The sequence below is a fragment of the Peromyscus eremicus genome, chromosome X (genome assembly GCF_949786415.1).
Source record: "Peromyscus eremicus chromosome X, PerEre_H2_v1, whole genome shotgun sequence".
Lineage (NCBI taxonomy): Eukaryota > Metazoa > Chordata > Mammalia > Rodentia > Cricetidae > Peromyscus > Peromyscus eremicus.
This window is the reverse complement of record NC_081439.1, coordinates 103,699,979-103,717,457: the sequence shown is the minus strand read 5'-3', so window position 1 is coordinate 103,717,457 and position 17,479 is coordinate 103,699,979. Positions and strand designations below refer to the sequence as shown.

Here is a 17,479-nt window from a genome sequence, read left to right as displayed (position 1 = left end):
AACATGGAAGTAGGAAAAGGTATTCTTTGGTACCCCCAAGTCCCGAGTCAGTTCTCTTTCTCTTTCTTATTGTCAATGGAGTCATTTCTCTCTCTCCTTTTTTTTTTTTTATAGACAATGATATATCCTCATCTGGAGTCATTTCTCTCTCTCTCTTTCTTTCTTATATTCAATGGTATATCTTTATATGGAGTAATTTCTCTCTCTTTCTTATAGTCAATGGCATATCCCTAGCTGGAGTCATTTCTCTCTCTTTCTTATAGTCAATGGCATATCCCTAGCTGGAATAATTTCTCTCTTGTTCTTATAGTCAATGGCATATCCTTATCTGCAGTCATTTCTCTCTCTTATAGTCAATGGTATATCCCTATCTGCAGTCATTTCTCTCTCTTTCTTATAGTCAATGGTATATCCCTATCTGCAGTCATTTCTCTCTCTTATAGTCAATGGTATATCCCTAGCTGGAGTAATTTCTCTCTCTTATAGTTAATGGTATATCCTCATCTGGAGTCATTTCTGTCTCTTATTCTTATAGTTAATGGTATATCCTCATCTGGAGTCATTTCTGTGTCTCATTCTTATAGTCAATGGTATATCCTCATCTGAAGCAGTTTCTGTCTCTCATTCTCATAGTCAATGGTATATCCTCATCTGGAGTCATTTCTGTCTCTCATTCTCATAGTCAATGGTATATCCTCATCTGCAGTCATTTCTGTCTCTCATTCTTATAGTCAATGGTATATCCTCATCTGGAGCAGTTTCTCTCTCTTGTTGTTGATGGTATATCCTTATCTGGAGTTTTTTTTTTTCTTTCTTGTTGTCAGTGGTACATCTTTATCTGGTCTCATAACTCTAAGAAAGTGACTTGACCTCTCAGTGCCTGTTTCCTGCTTTTAAACAGCAAGAGGGGAAACAATATCACGACTGAGATAAAAACCCTCTGAGAAAAAAGAACATTACTGCCTCAGTTATTCAGAAATTTGTCTCTACTTGACATAAAATTAATTCTTCTTTTTCCTCTTTGTTCATAATTCCCTTAAGTAGTAAAAAAATCTCCAGCAAGAATGCAAGCTGGGCCTGATGGCTCACATCTATGATTCCCAGTACTTAGATAGGAGAGTTGCTGTGTGTTTTAGGTCATTCTGGGTTACAGAATAAGCCCCTGTCCCAATCTTTCTCCCACTCAAAGAATATCTACATATATAAGGAAAGTTGATTACTTTGAAAAATATTATTTCATTGGATGGTCCAGAGTAGACCTAGAGGGAAAATGGAATTTCCCCCCAATTCCAGGCTTGTTGAGGTCTTGCAAAATGAGAGGGATTTCAAAAACATCACCGAAGAAGCCAAAGAAGCAAGGTGTAGTTTTCCCTAGCCTTAAGGAAACTGAGCGATTTCTAAAACCAGTTAAGATAGTCAACCCCTGGAGCAATGAGTTGGGGTCATTTGCCAGGTAATGCTTGGAGGTGGGGTTTACTTCTAATGCCTAGTCAGTAACTTAGAGAGGTATCAGGTTGTCGAGAGAACTTCTCCTTCCAAGTGGATGCTGAACAGAATCTGAAACTAAGACATATGTTCTCCTGAGACCAGTAATCATGGTACCACCACCACCCATGGAAAATGAGTAGAGACCCCATACCCTTTCTAAGGTTCCTTTTTATTAGATATATTTTACTGGATATTATTCTTCTGGGTGACTTAAACTGAGTCACACTTCCTGATCACTTAATGGTCCTATAAACTCATAAGGCAGGCCCTGATAATTAGCAAGACAAATAAAACTTCAGGGTACCTTTTCACCTACATGCCCCAAATAGACCATGACCACCAAGGCCAACTCAGAAAACAAGAAACTAGATAAGAGATCAGAATGTATGTAGAGATATTGTATGACTTGTTCGGAAATCAAAGGTGAATAGGGGAGGAACAAAGTCTCCTAACACCAAGGGAAGAATAGCTGGGAAGTTTGTTTGTTTGTTTGTTTGTTTTAACAGATACTCTTCTCAGGCTACTTTATTATGCCAGAGATAAGTGCTAAGAAACTGGGTAACTGGGCTGTAACCATGATCGTAGTGATGTCTATGTCTAATTGACTTTTATTTCAATTATCCATAATTTTGCTCTACAATAATAATAGTAGTACTCAAGTTGACTTAGAAGAAAGCCAGAAAGCTATTATAGCAAGCTAGGTTTTGAGACTTTTCCATCCACTATGGTGTTCTATGGCCTCCAATTTAAGGCTATAGTGACATGCTCAAAGGACTGATAATCTAGTTCTACCTCTCCCTTCTCTCTCCTTCCTCCTCTCTCTTTTCTCTTTCCTCTTTCTCTCTGTGTCCCTCTTCCTCTATTCTTTCCTTCCCTTCTCTTTCAGTTTCCCCTTCCTTTTCTTCTTCAGAAATTTTCTCTAGAATCTGTATTAGGATCCACGTTCTCATAACATCTCTATGTAATTTGTGATTGAAAAACATTATTCTGGGAATTTAACAAGAGACTATGAGGTTATAGTAAGTGGAAAGTAGGGCCATAAATTCTCGGAGTCCTGATCTGTTGTAAAAGATTCTTTCTCAAGAAAGTAGGAATATATATAGTATTACATGGGGTGGAATGCACAAGGAGTGGGCCATAGAGGGTCTAAGAAGTTTTCCAAGTGGCTTTTAAACAATATATATTAATTGTATTTATTTTGTGGACATGAGTGTTTTGTCTGCATGAATATAAGTGCATCATACGTGTACCATGCCCGTGGAGGACAGAAGACGGTATTGGCTTTCCTGAAACTGGAGTTACAGATGGCTGTGGGCTGCCATGTGGCTGTAGGGAACTGAATGCTAGCCCTTTGCAAGAGCAGCAAGTGCTCTAAACTGCTCAGCCATCTGATGGCCTTCATGGATACTGTGACATAAACTTTCAATCTCTTTTCAAACTGACAAAATCTCACTAAGGCTTCAAGTTTCCTGAAGACTACCAGACTACAGATTGAGGAAGCAGGGCTGCACTGTAAACCTGAACCTGCCACTATCTAGTTTCATTGCCTTGGACAAACCACTTGCTGTGACTGAATTTTAGGTACCCGAGGGAAAATATTGCCTGCTGCATTTAATCACAACTGAGGGAATAGATGTGACAGAACTTGAAAAACTGCCATACATTCTTAAGATATACTAAATAATTGGACTTCAACTCCTTGGGATTTGCAGTAATTGTGCTAGATTGAAATTGTTCCTGAACTGTCCTGTGAAAAAAGGAAATGGTGTGCCCCCAACTGAACTGTATCATCAACTCAAAGCACTAGCACACGAGAACATTAAATGATTGCATGCCAATAGTGCTAATGACAGATGAACTTATGGGTTGAACATTCACAAATACAGTGAATACAGTTTGTTAACAGGTTAGTTCATTGTACTGAGTGTGTAGTAGCCAAAGGCTGCAATCTGTAGGACAACAGGACAACCAGCAACTTCATCAAATAAAATGATGCTTCCATGATGATAGCAAATGATTTATTTGGATAAAATGTTTAAAAATTGACTAAACTTATATTTTCAGGCTTACATATAAGAAGGTCAAAATGTAGAAGTCTTAATAGAAATTAGAGCATATTGACATTTACTGACGAGGTCAAAGTCAGCCACCTAAAATAAGGTATAGGAAGTTGCTAGTTGTTCTGTTCCACTTTCCATAGGCATGTCAGTTAGGCAAATGTACTCGGAAGGTGGTCAAACTTTATTCTTTTATATACTTGTAGAATGGAGGCATTATTCTAATACATGCTTGCCTATAAACTTAGATGAGTTATGGGAGTCAGGTTTTCCTAAGTATTAATTTTGGTTTGGTCAGCAGCAAGGAACCTAGACCCTTACTTACCTGAGCACCATCAGTTCCAAGGAAGGGATAACAAAGTGACTCAAAGATTAAGAAATTTGTTTCATGCTTCCACTGTTTAATTAAAAGAACCACAACTCTTTCATGGAAGCATTTCCCTACCTGAGGTGGCAGGGTCTGGCTTCTATTTCCTAGTTTAAACCGTAGTTCCAGAATATCTGTGTGCTCTAGAACTGTACTGTCTAACATGGCAGCCTTGGGGCACATGTAACTATTAAATATTTGATCTGTTGCTAGTATCGCTTGAGGTATGTCCTAAGTACAAAAGCATCCCAAATTTCAAAGATTAGTATGAATAAAATAACATAAAATATCTCATTCATTTTTAATATTCTTGTTTAATTGACAACATTGAAATGGTATTTTAATATCTTGGCCTCAGTGAAATTTGTCATTAAGATTAACTGTACTTGTTTTGCTTTAAAGCTGTAACTACTAGAACGGTTAAATGTTATTCATGTGGGTCACACATGTTACTCACATATATTTGTATTGAACAGTACTGCTTTAAGAATTGCTTTTTTTTTCCTTTTGTGTCACAGACCATAACTTAATTTTAGAAAAGCACTGCTCACTGACAAGAGGGCACAATCATTGTTTACAGATAACTAATAGCAAAGAGACAATGCTAAAATCAAAGCAAAGTAAAAACAAGAAAGAACAACAACAACAACAACAACAACAACAAAAGGTTGACACACAGAAACATAAGGCTGATTAGTTTACTAGACCTTAACCGTACCCCTAGATCTTAACACTTTCTGTTCCATACACGTTGTAGCCTTCTCTGTATGTAGCATAATTCTGAGTGTTGGTGGCAGGAGCAGGCTTAAAGTTTTGGGTGTTCTTTGTGAGTTTCATGCGTTTGGACTCTGCCCGTGATTTGTAACAGAATTCTATCAAAGCCACCATCATGGCCAGACCCAGACCTCCGACAAGAATATAGAACACGCCTGCCACATTGCTCAGGCTTAGAGCACTGGTCTTGTCCTAAGAAAAATGAACAAGGCGATTAGTTCTTGAGGAAAACAAAGGCAATAGACATCATAACACATCACAACAGTATAGGACAGTTCTACATTGTAAAATAACTAAACATTGTGTAAGTGTTTGGACTCAGCTCTGGCAATTGGCTGATGTTTCATAATGACCAGCAAGATGGTAGATTGTGCTTCTGTTGACAGTTTTGATTCTCACCTAAATGTCCTTTTGTTTTCATTCTTTATGCCTCTTAGTATCTCCCAATGTTTAACACAGTGTTCAACTACTAAATAAGACATCGTTTGTCCAGGGGAATAAAACAGTAAACACAAGCATAATGTATCTCTGCCAGCCTAAACACACACCATTTTCCAGAGTTGAGCTGTGGCATAATCCCTACAAATGTAACATTCTTTTCATTTGGGAACTGAAGCACTCTTGCCCCCTCTCTGCCTCACAATACCCCCTTTCCCCTTGTTCTTCCTGTGACAAACTTTCTTAACAATTCATCTTTAAGCAACTAGGTGAGACTATTAGAGGTCCCTTACATTCTTGTGTGGGGATTTACTTCATGGGGAGTTGTGTAAAAAGGGTTAAGTCATCTTTTTCCCCAGTGACTGATAAATTACCCCCTTGGAGAATTGGTTGCTAAGTTCAAAATCAGGGCAGCAAGTCTTTGTGCTGCTAGAAGAAGGGCATAACACAAAGAGCTGGCTTCACTCCATCTTCCTGAAAGTTTAAGGGAGCCATCAGGAGGGTCCATTGTGTCCTCAATTGGCTCCACACAAATCAGAAAGATTTTCTAGATCATTGATGACTAAAAACAAAAACCAAAAAAATCAAAAAACCAGAAAAAAGTTCAGATCATTTCAATATTTTACTCCAGGGAATGTAGGACTAATTAAAAAAATGCTACGCCTATCTGCTCTCTATTTAAGATGGAGGAAAAATTGAGGAAGGCGGTCAGTGCCTTTCAGGTCAAACAGCAACTCTGACTAAGCTATCTGCTTGCATGAAAAAGAAAAAACTGAACTGCTGAACAATGGAAAGAAAAAAGTTGGTGTCTTGAGCCCTACCTTGAGGTAGGACACACCAAGGGCCAGGAGTCTTTCTTTGAAAAAAAATAAAATAGCATTTTGTAGTCTTTTTAGAGGGAATGTAACCATTTTGCTGCTGAAAGGAGTTGAATAGAATAACCATTTTTTAAGCCTGTGAATTTTGAGCATCTTATTTAATTGATGACATAGTGGACAGATGATGGCCATTGCTGACCATCAGTACTTTGGCTCAGCTAGTCCTGATATATTTAAATGGCCATGTCCTTCTGATTCTATTTTTCATAGGAGCCAACCCTATACCTGTTTACTGTAATAAAAAGGCCAACTGAAACTGAATTGTATTCAATGGGTGTGGGTTGCCTTATGTCCATGCCAGCCTTACATATAGTCACTTTTCTAGTGTGAATGACAGGTAGGTGAATAGTAAGAACTTCTGTTCCTTATTGGACAGTGGTCATTTCCTTAAGGTAGCGCTCTAGGCTAGCTGCAAGGGTAGTTCATAGTCAATCAGAAAATGGACCAATTTCTGGAACCCTCTTTCTGCCATCATATACATATATGTTCATGGCACTGAATGGGGTAAGAGATCCTTTATCATAACCCATGTGATCTGTAACAGTTTCAAATTCCATGTGTTTAAGTTTTACAAAATTCCCTGATGTGAAATGTAGAAAACCAGTAGCAAAATGGTTCACTGCATGGGGAAAATGAGTGGCATTTCATGAAATGAATTAACTGATACCACAATATTAGTTCAGAAAAAGGAAAAGGCAAAAATTGAAACTAAAAAGAACTTTCTTAGGGGAGCAAAGGGGAGGGGCAGGAAGGAGGCGGGGAAGAGTGTTTCATGCTTATCAATGTGATGTTAATCCTGACAATGTATACCCTTAAGGAGCATGCGACTAAATTTTCAAAGTATTACATATAGAGATTCAAATGACACCTTTGGAAGAGAAAAGTGTGACAGACTTAATGAGATTTGAGATCCAAACAGATGCTGAATTTAATATGACAGCAGCTGGGAGGGAGCTAATCATTCTGCTTACAGAGACCAGTCTTTGTTGTTTGTTTGACTGTTTTCTGATGGCAAAGACATAATATATTAATAACCAGTAGTATTTACAACTACAGTCTCTGACACTGCAAGAGATCAAGATAAAGTACTGTCACAACTGGATCTTTTTTTTTTTTTGAATTAAGATTGGTTGTTTTCTCTTTGAACTTTCGAAATATGAACTACAGTAAAACCCCTTTATAACACAGCTCAGTATTTTATAGCTTTGGAAGTGCATCGAGCCAGATTGAGTCCCTAATATTAAGAGATCTATATCATAATGGGTTGATGCCCCATGGCAGGCCTATGAGGCTGGCATTTATCTTATTCTAGTGCTGGTGTTATGGAGGGGTCCCACTGTGGCAGGGTGTGTGTGTTGGGAAGGAAAGCCGTTTGGGGGTAGAAAATAAACAGTAGGTCAAAATGTGATTGCTAATCAGTACAAAAAGACCTTCAGCGACTGACCTTACTCCCGGAGTCCTTGGCTCCACATTCCCCCTTATCGTACCACCATTTGTTTTTCAGCTTGTCTAAGATGCCTTGTTCACTGAGTTTCAATACTGCAAGGTTTACAGGCGTTCTTCACGTGGGAAATAACATAAATAACATTATATTATGTTATTTTATGTTATTCAAGCTTCAAACTACTTTAAAACTATAGAAAGCGATAAAGCAGGGGGCCCTGGCCACAGAGTAATTTTAGACACTGCAGGCAACCTGAGCATTACCTTATAAAAAGTTAACACTACAGCAACGCTATATTTACCAGGGCCTGCCCATATCGCTTTGAGTAATCGGCACACACTGTTAAATAATGAGGATAGAAAAAAAGGCACTCCTTAGATAGGCTGTGTGTAGTGAGGAGGGTCTCCCCTCAAGTGACAATCATCGGCGGCAGCTTGCAGTAACTTTGTGTTGGAGGCGTGTTAGGTTTGATCTAACCGGGTGTCTTGTTGTACTTCCAGACAGAAAGCAAGTTATGGGTGTGGGAGGGGATTGGGAAGGGGACAGGGCTAGAAAGGGAAACATTTGTATATTGTGGACCAAGACAAATGAATGAATCTGAACAGAAAACAGATCCTATATAAACAGCATGCCTTTGGATTATTTGTCCCCTATTACACAAATCTATTGCCCATCTGAAAATGATCTACTGAAGAACTGAACTATACACATATCCACATGCAACAACCATACATTCTAATTCCTATGCACGCACTACTCTTAACATTAAAGGTTCAATGTAGACCTTGAAATTTTTGATGAGGAGCATTTTCAGTAGCAGAAAAACAGGCCCATGGGATATTTTTGAGTTACTGATGTTATGTCTCTCTGATGTTCCTACAATCAAGTTAGATCCCCAGAAAGTAGAGCAGAGTCTTTCAAAGTGGAATATATGTACAGCATTGTATAAAATGCCCAACTGACATTACCACTGTTGAGTGGTACTGTGGGGAATAATTTGGTAAAATAAGACCTCTTTAAGGGGGAGACTAATACATCTTTAGGAGGCTAGGTTACTGCTTGCTCCTCGATCCTCCATTACTCAATGTATAAAGACTGTATTTGGAACCATTGGGCACAATGTGTGAAATCTTACTGGTCCTACAACATTGATTTTTCTCTCAGAGATTTGTTTGACTATCAAATAGAAATAGTGATCACTATCCTTTCTTCTTCCCATAGCTATTGAATTTAAAACAAAGTTTCTCTAATAACTTTGGGAAAGAATGTGTTATATGGAAATGGTGGCCTAATTCTATGATGAGGCAGTGAACTGTGTCCAAGTTCTTGTGTTCAGTATTGCCAATGCTAGTGTGTGTTGGTTTAATGCCACTGACTTAAAGGAAGAAAGCACACAAATTTATATAACGATGGGCATGCTATAACATTTCTTAGCTTACTTTGGATAAGTTGGACCTATTAACATATCTGGTTACAGACAAGCCTTCCTATAATCACAAAGATCTGGTTTCTGCCATGCCAGCTCCCAAACTTTTTTCTTTTCTTTTTCCATTTGCAGTTGAGAGGAGAAGGACCATCTCAGTTTGAGATATTCCGAGATATGTATCATCATTTAAAATTATATGCAATTTCAGAGTACTTGGGATTTGAAAAGCAATAAACCTTTAGTAGCAGGGAGGTGACACCCTCTTCATTAGTGCAGGGCGAGGTAGCCAGAATATCTTCATTCTGTGTCTTACAAGGAAATTGAGCTCCTTTCATCCTTTAAACAAGTTCCTTCCATCAACACCCAAACCCTAGGCTTCTCAAGTACCAACCAGAATTCCAATAAACATGCACAAAACTTTGAGCCTCCTTAAGATAGTATTGACAGTGAAAGTTGTGTCTTAGATTATTTGAAAGGAGAGCAAGGCCATCTATGGCCCTGAGAGCAATGTGGGAGTTGCTTTCTTTCTCTTCTTTCTTATTTGTTATGCTATCACCATCACTTCTCTCCCAGGGCTGTGCTTTGAGCCAGGTTTTGGGGTGAGATGTAGCATTGTGGAAGTTGTCTTAAGATACAGGGCAAGCCCAGTACACTCCATTGAGGCAGGTCCAAGCCCCTCCTCCCTGCACCAAGGCTGCACAAAGTGTCTCACCATAGGCACCAGGCTCCAAAAAGCCAGCTTATGCACCAGGGACAGGTCCCAGTCCCACTGCCTGGGGGCCCCCCAAACAGTTCAAGCCAAATAACTGTCTTGTTTATCCAGATGGCCTGGGAGACCTTGTCTTGGAGGAGGTGGGAATGGGGTCTGGGTTGGGTGGGAAGGCTGGGGGGTGGGAGGAGAGAGGACAGGGGAATCTGTGATTGATATGTAAAATGAATAGAAAAAAATCTCTTAATTAAAAAAAGGAAAAAAAGATACAAGGCAAGATGCTCTCTAATGACATTAGGGGTAACCTGGGTTCATCAGGCCTATATATCCTTTCTGTACTTCCTTTTTATTCCAAAAGTTTCGGTGGCTTCTCATTGCTCTCTGACTGTGTCCTTATCAGGCCTCGATCTCCTTCAAGGTTCTGCGTTCTTAAAAATACCTCATTCAATTTGTTCAGTACTGCTGCTTCAATTAGATCTTAGGAACAGAGCAGCCTGATTAAAGTTACCACACTAGGGTTAATGGAGGGTTCTATCCTCTCGATACCCTGGTTTTAGAAGATGTTCATAAACATTTAAGTGACATAGATTGATAGAAGTGGAGTATGTGGCTTTAGAGCAGTGGTTGGCAAAGTGTGTATCAGGGACCCCTGAGGGATCACTGAAACCCTTTCGTTAGGGGGTCTGGGAAGTTAAAGCATTTTATAGTGATACTAAGGCATAAATTGGCCTTTCTCACTATTATTACTTCATGATATACAAATTCCTTATAGGCTACATGATATGTGAAATCATAACAAATTGAATGAAGAAATAGAAATGATAATCCCATCTTTTAATATAAGCTAAATATTAAGAGATCTACAAAAATAAGCCAGTTTCATTTTTGTAACTTGTTTTGAAAATAGTTTTCATAAAGGTATTTATTTTAACATGTACTGTGTTACTTTAAAAATAAATCAGTGAATATATTCCTTTTCTGTTGTTTTCACTTTGGACATGAGGAATATTAATAGATACAACAAACATAAACAAAATATTTTTATATTTTTGCAGTAATTTTTAAGAATATGAAGAGTCCTGTAACAAAATGTTTTATAAGCACTGCTTTGGAGAATGGATGCATTTTGTTGTGATGGGGTCTTATTCTAGGCTGTCAACTATATACTCTTGCCTAAGCCCAGACTTAGTATCTCAGTGTATTAATGTTATTCTCCTGACCAATGGCCTATGCCTGCCTTGGGCCATTCAGTAGCTTTCACAGAACAGCTCGTAGCTGTTCCCCATTCCAGTTTACAGTGCAGGTTACCTTAGTGTAATAGCTTTTGAGCAGGGGGCTCGGGCAGGGCCTTTTGTTCCCCCAGAGGACATTTGGTAATGCCTCGTGTCATTTTTGTTGTCAAAAAACAAAACGGGCTAGGGAATGATACAGGCATCCAATAGGTAGAGACCATGCATGCTGATAAACATCCTATAACTACAGCACAGTCTTCACAACAATGAATGCATCCTCTGGTTCCAAATGCCTATAGTGCTGAGGCTGAGAGTATCCAGATCTCCTCCGAGATACACAGACAGTAAAGAACTCTGACAAATCATAGAGTCCCAGAAGGTTAGTCTTTGATCAGAAAAAAAGGAAAACAAAAACAAAAACAAAAACAAAAAACCAAACCAAACCAAAAAACAAACAACCCAGTGTTAATGAAATTTGGCAGGGAAACAATGTGCTCTTGGGAGCTTCAAAATAGAAATGAAGGCAATTGGAATATTCACTAATCTGATTACCTGGGTAGGCCAGCTCAGGCACCCTCTCCACTGCTGCTAGCAGTCTAAGCTGGGGTCATCCTTGGGGATTCTTGGGAAGTTCCCTAGCACCAGGTTTCTCCCTAACCCTATGATGTCTCCCTCTATCATGGTATCTCTTTCTTTGCTCTCCCACTCCATCCCTGTTCCAGCTCGACCATCCTGTGGTATATAAAATGAACAAAAAAAATTCTTAAAAAAATAAAATTAGGGCAGTGCAAAAAAGGAAAAGAAAGAAATGAAGGCAAAACCAACATTTCAAGCAGCATCACACCCAAGGAACATAAAAGTTGTCATCACAAATCACAGATAATGCCACTCAACAAGGTGAGGAGACATATGAAGAGAAGAAAGCTCCTCACCTCTGTGTTGCTGTGGGATAGACTAAGTTTCCAAAATGGCAAAGTAAACATGCTTTGACTCATACAGATTTCTCCCTTCCTGTGCCTTACTAGATGTACTGTGAAGTCTAACTCAGGTCAACTAAACACACACACACACACACACACACACACACACACACACACACACACACACTGGAGTTTTGAAGAAAAGAGAAGTAGGTGTGCATTTGGTCATTTTAGATGTTGTTTTTGTCAGGATGCTTTCCCCCTTCTAGCTCAAATGTTTTCCCTCTGTCATCCTCCACCTTGCCTTATTTCTGGGTATGTCTTGTGACCCCTTCTAAACCATGTGCTTCTCAAAGGCACAGATCACAGCTTATGCTTTTGTAGCCTCATTTATTATATTTTCCCAGTAAACAACCATTTCAAAGATAACTCTTTTAGTTTTTCATTTTTCGACCTAGTTCCTTTACATAATTACAATAGTCAATTTTATTATTGGTCAAGTTTAATGGCCACGCCAAGAAGGCAGATTTATGGTCCTCACTTTATGAATTATAAAACTGAAGCACACGCAGGTCAAGCAATTTGCTTCAGCCTCCACATATCACAGGGCAGGCCGAAAGGCAAATGAATATACATGGAACTCTCTGATATGCGTTACCCACTGAAACATAGACAAGAGTAGGTAGCTCTCCTCATTTTTCTCTTCAGGCTTAGATGTCCATAACGATTTTTTTCAGGGACCCCAATTCTCCAAATGACTATCAATCTAGCAAGGGTGTATATTCCAGCTGGGGCCTTTTACTGTGATGCAGCAATGCTTCTCATGGGTAATGTCTTGAGCAATTACTGCAGGCCCTTGACTAGTACCTGGGAGAGTTAAAAGTCAGAAATATTTATTGTGCTCACCTCAATAGAGAACAGGAAGAATTTAACAAAGTAGGTCAGATTTCTATCACAGAAATTAGCCAAGCTGTTGCTGTTTGAAGGGCTTGCTATGAACTTTATGCTGAGAAGAACCCTCATAAGACAGAGACATCGGTTAGCAAGCAGAAGGAGAAAACTGGAGGGTTTCTGATGAAATTTAATGGGATCTGGGAATATCCCCAGGCTCTGTTTTTTCTTCATTATTTCTAGAATTCCATTGTAAAAATTTCACACTGTTAATTTTGAGCAAGGTGGGGTTTTTTTTTATTTATTTATTTTTTTAGTATGAATCTTCTTGAGATACTGGAAATGAAGAAACTGAAACTATTTACAAAGCAACATGGTATTCTACTTTGTTTAAAAATGTTAGGGGCTTGTGGCAAGAATGTAAAGTTCTCCAGAGAAGAAAATGTTTTATGGCGTAGAAATCATAAACATGATTATGAAGCAGATTATCAAGCAGATGTGGAGTGAGTGCATGGGCGTATGTGAATTGCAGTCTTTAAAAATACATGATCATAATGCTGACCTGTGTCAGGATGTTTAATATCTGAGTGTGGAGGGCAGTCAGGAACTGACATTTGTTTATCATCTTTTAATATAGGAGGAATATTATAATTTATAATGCTTTGATAATTAATTCTCTCTTTTAAAATGTTTATATTTTTAAAGTGTGTGTGTGTGTGTGTGTGTGTGTGTGTGTGTGTGTGTATGTGTGTGTGTGTGTGTGTATGTGCCATGACACATGTGGGCAGGTCAGAGAACTTGTGGGGGTCAGTTCTGTCATTTTACCTTCATGTGAGTTCTGGAGATTGAACTCTGGACATCAGACTCAAAAACAAGTGCCTTTACCCACTCAGCCGTCTCCCTTCCCCCTCTCTCTTGCTCTCCCTTCCTTTGTTCTTCTGTAGCCCAAGCTGGCCTTAGCCTTCATATTTAGCTGAGGCTGACATTGAAGTCTTCATCTTTCTGCCTCTACTTCCCAAGAACTGAGACTATAGATAAGTGCCAAGCAAGCCTGGCATGAATTGCATTTTCAAAGAAAATATGATTAGACGATAAAAATTTCTGCTTGTCTCAGCCATCCACACTTGGCAATAACTCAGCTACAAAAGACTGACTGTATACATAGTCCAGCATATAGCCCGTCCAGGTGGTGGTTGTCTAAATTCTAGGCTCTGGCTCATCCAGCCATTGCAAAGAATCAATATTGTCTTAGCAATGTAAACTTTACACATGGAGACAGTTTAAGCATAAGAATGCCACTTTTTTTCTGTGAATGTAATGTAGACTCTCTATTGTAAAACCAAAATAAATAAGTCTTTTGGTTAAAACAAGTGCTAAATTTATTTTTAAATTTTGATTTCCTTAAGTATGTAGAATTATAAATAAAGCAGCTTGGAGCCATGTTGTATTCAATGGAGTTATGTGAGGGTGCTGAGCCTATCTATAAGGGAAAAGAAGAGAATTTTGGGTCTAGTAAATTCATTACCAAGTTGATATCCTCAAGTAATCTGGTGACCTAGAGAGGATTTTAAATTCTGGATATGACTGATCCTGGGAATATAGAAGCCCATGCTATAGTATAGTATGATTTATCTATCAGAGAGACTGGAAAATATTTTCTGTTCTAAAAGATTTCACTTCCTGTGTCTGAACAGGAATACAGAAAGAGCAAATGCTTGGCCAATTAATGATTCCCATAGATCTTAAATGGTGCCCTTACGAGGGACAGATATGTGTGCCAATATATAGGTTGTAGGGAAAGAAAAGATCACACAGAATCAAAAGAATTAATGAGCAAGGATGGTGAATTTATAGATACAATTAGAAACTTGTTATGACAACACAATATCTAGGTAATGAAAATGGAAACGATCACAAATTAAGTTGGAAAAAATTCTACCACCTTGTCCTGCATCCAAACATTTGCTTTTAAGTTACTAATTCTTGCTTCTTTCTGCTTTTCTGAACAACCCATATGGAATATCTCCAGCCCAGTGGAGAGAGAAAAGTTATTCTCCATTTTCTTGGCCATTTTTTAAATTGAGAATAGTTCAGGTAGTCACGGTGACCAGTCATCCAGATGGTCATGCACCACCCTTCTCAGTCTCTCAGACTGACCTCTCTTGGGGAAGCTATAATATCACTTGGCATAAGAAGTATGTGCAGGCAGGGGCAGATATAACTGCACAGGTCTGTTGGAGTCAATTGGTGGTTACGAAAGAGAGACGAATCCTTGCTGAGTGATAGGATCTACCATGAGGTCCTTTGTATTCTTTTTTGTTAGTTAACTTGAGATACATGTACTGTGGAAGGATTTACTTGTCTCTGTGCCAGCAATTGGAAGCTGTGACAGTTCAAAAACATGGCCTAAAGTGTGCAAGTGTCTGGAGTCATTAAAGATATTCTATCTCCCCACTTTTCCCAGGAGTTCCAGCATGTAGGATTGCAGGAGAATAAGGGTTTATGTCATTTCAAACTTTTTGCCTTTGAATCATCCAGAGATGTCTCCATACTCTTTGACTGTTGTCATTACTAGAGTCTGCTCAAGTGACCCTCATTTCCACAGGGGAAGATTCAAAGAACTGCAGAGTTATGCAGTGCTTAGCTGCTAGAAGCCACCTCTGAGAGAGTATTTATAACCATAGAGTTCACAAATGTAGCTCAAACCTATTTAACTCCTTGCTAATGGGATCATAATTTAATATAAGTGCAAAGAGCAAATTCAATAATGCATGCATATAACATTAGGAGTTGAAAGCTGTGAGTCATTTTTCTAACGGCCTAACAATGCTAATGACTGAAATGTATTGATGAACATCTGTGTTTTCACGGCAGCTTCAGAAGCAAACTTGAAATATGGAGTTAAAGCCAGTGGCATTTCCACATGATAACCTTTCATATTCAAAGCAAGAGAATCTTTGATTCCACAGATCATAGATTTCCCTGATGGATTTCTGTCAAAAACTAGACCTCTGTCTGGTTTACTTCTCTAAAACAGGAATACAAAATAATTACTGGCCATGGATTATTTCACATAGCCTAAATTGTCTGGGAAGATTCCTTACTTGATTTGTTTCTACCAGAGAGAAGGGGACCAGGGAAGATACTAATGTGGACAAATACTTGAATGTTTCACTGAAAAATTCCATTTTAAATGTGACTCCCACTTGTTGTTCAAGTAAGCTTAAAAAATTCCATTTTAACATGCATCGGAAGTTCAAACTATCAAATTTGGTTGGTGTTGATCATGTATAAGCCTGTTTTCTTTAGTTTATTCTAGCAGTATCAAGAGAGGCCAGAAACTCAAATTATGAGTGTTTTTGAAGACATGTAAGTATTCAGGTGACAAATAATCAGGCTTAGCTTGTATCTAAATATAGATTGAAATAAATAATGGCTATATGTCAGACCTACAAATTTGGTACAGATTGCTGGACCAAAGGTACATGCCAATCTCTTCCAGCACACATTCTAGCAGTCACACATCATGCCTGCATTCCTGGTAGTGATGCTAGACAGGAAACTAGCAGTTTTACTATGAGTGTCTGTATATATATATATATATATACACACACACACATACAGACACTGTATAAATATATATATATATATGATTATATACACATATGTATATATAGTATGTATAGACTAAAATATAGTATTCTATTGTTTTGGATCTATTTTGAAAAATATTTAAGTGTTAGATAAAATGAATAAAAAAGTAAATTCAGCAATTAGACCACATTTTGCCTTCTCAGACTAATGGATACCAGCCTCACGTGCCAAGGGCCAAATGCTATACCGCTCTCTAAAAAGTAAAGAGAATGGATTTTAACTGTTCTCCATAAAATTCCCCCCACCCTGTTCCACCAACCCCAACTCCCACCCTAATCATAAATAATTTAGATGCACCAAATCTTTCATGTTTCTTTTACATGGCTGTCCTACCTTTCAGACAGGATAGTTCTAAAACCTCTTCAAATGAAATGAAACCCAGTGATTTGATCTTCAAGGGAAAGGAAGGACACAGATACGCATCATTTCAATCTTTGCCATGGCAACAGTGTCCTTCCTCTTGGCAACTGGGTAACATCATTCTTACCTTCTTGCTTTTCACTCCTGCTGTTCTTTCTGTAGTTCTGGTGTTGGATATTTTGGTTATTGTTTCTCAATAAGAAACATATTCATGTTATCAGGATAAGACTATATGCAATCAATCATGTCCTAATCATAGAAAGCATGTTAAAGCCACACAGTCTATTATTTTTAAGTCAAAGAATGAAATAATTAAATGATATTTTCTTTGTGGGTTACATTTTTTCCAATGGTAGAAATTTATTTTTTAGCATCATTTGCAAAATCATTGGTTTTGGCAGTACTGGACTGGTTCAGTTCTTAAGACAACAGGTCCCTTGCTTGAAGCAGCCATTTGGGAGAAAGTGAGGATTTGCTCTTGGGAGGAAGAACTGAATAAGTTCAAGAGTAAATTTAGTCACTACCATGAAAGAAAACTGTCAGGATCTTCATATTTCCAGGAGGCAGTACCAGCACAGAAACATGCAAACCAATGAAGAGTATAGTATACTCACCCTACTCCTTGATCCCAAACCAGTCTTGGGGATTCACAGGAACTTCTGCTAAGACCCAGGAAGTGTCATCGTTCTGTAATAGTTCTTGCCTATACACATAACAGTGTCAATAAAATGTCATTGGGATCCATCTTAACCCTGGGTATCCAAAATGTCAACCTTTAGGAATGGCTCCTGCCAGTAAAAGATCCATTTTGTTGCAGATAAAGGCAGATGCAGATTCATAT

General features: G+C 38.4%; 1 protein-coding gene across 1 annotated transcript in view; it reads right to left on the bottom strand.

The window, feature by feature from the left end:
* Positions 1-4,632: 4,632 nt before the first annotated feature.
* The window catches only part of Gria3 (glutamate ionotropic receptor AMPA type subunit 3), a 234,378-nt gene continuing 221,531 nt past the window's right edge, over positions 4,633-17,479 (bottom strand). The window contains exon 16 of the mRNA XM_059251542.1: positions 4,633-4,878. Within this exon, the coding sequence (XP_059107525.1) occupies positions 4,633-4,878 (246 nt within the window). The remainder of the gene's footprint in view (positions 4,879-17,479) is intronic.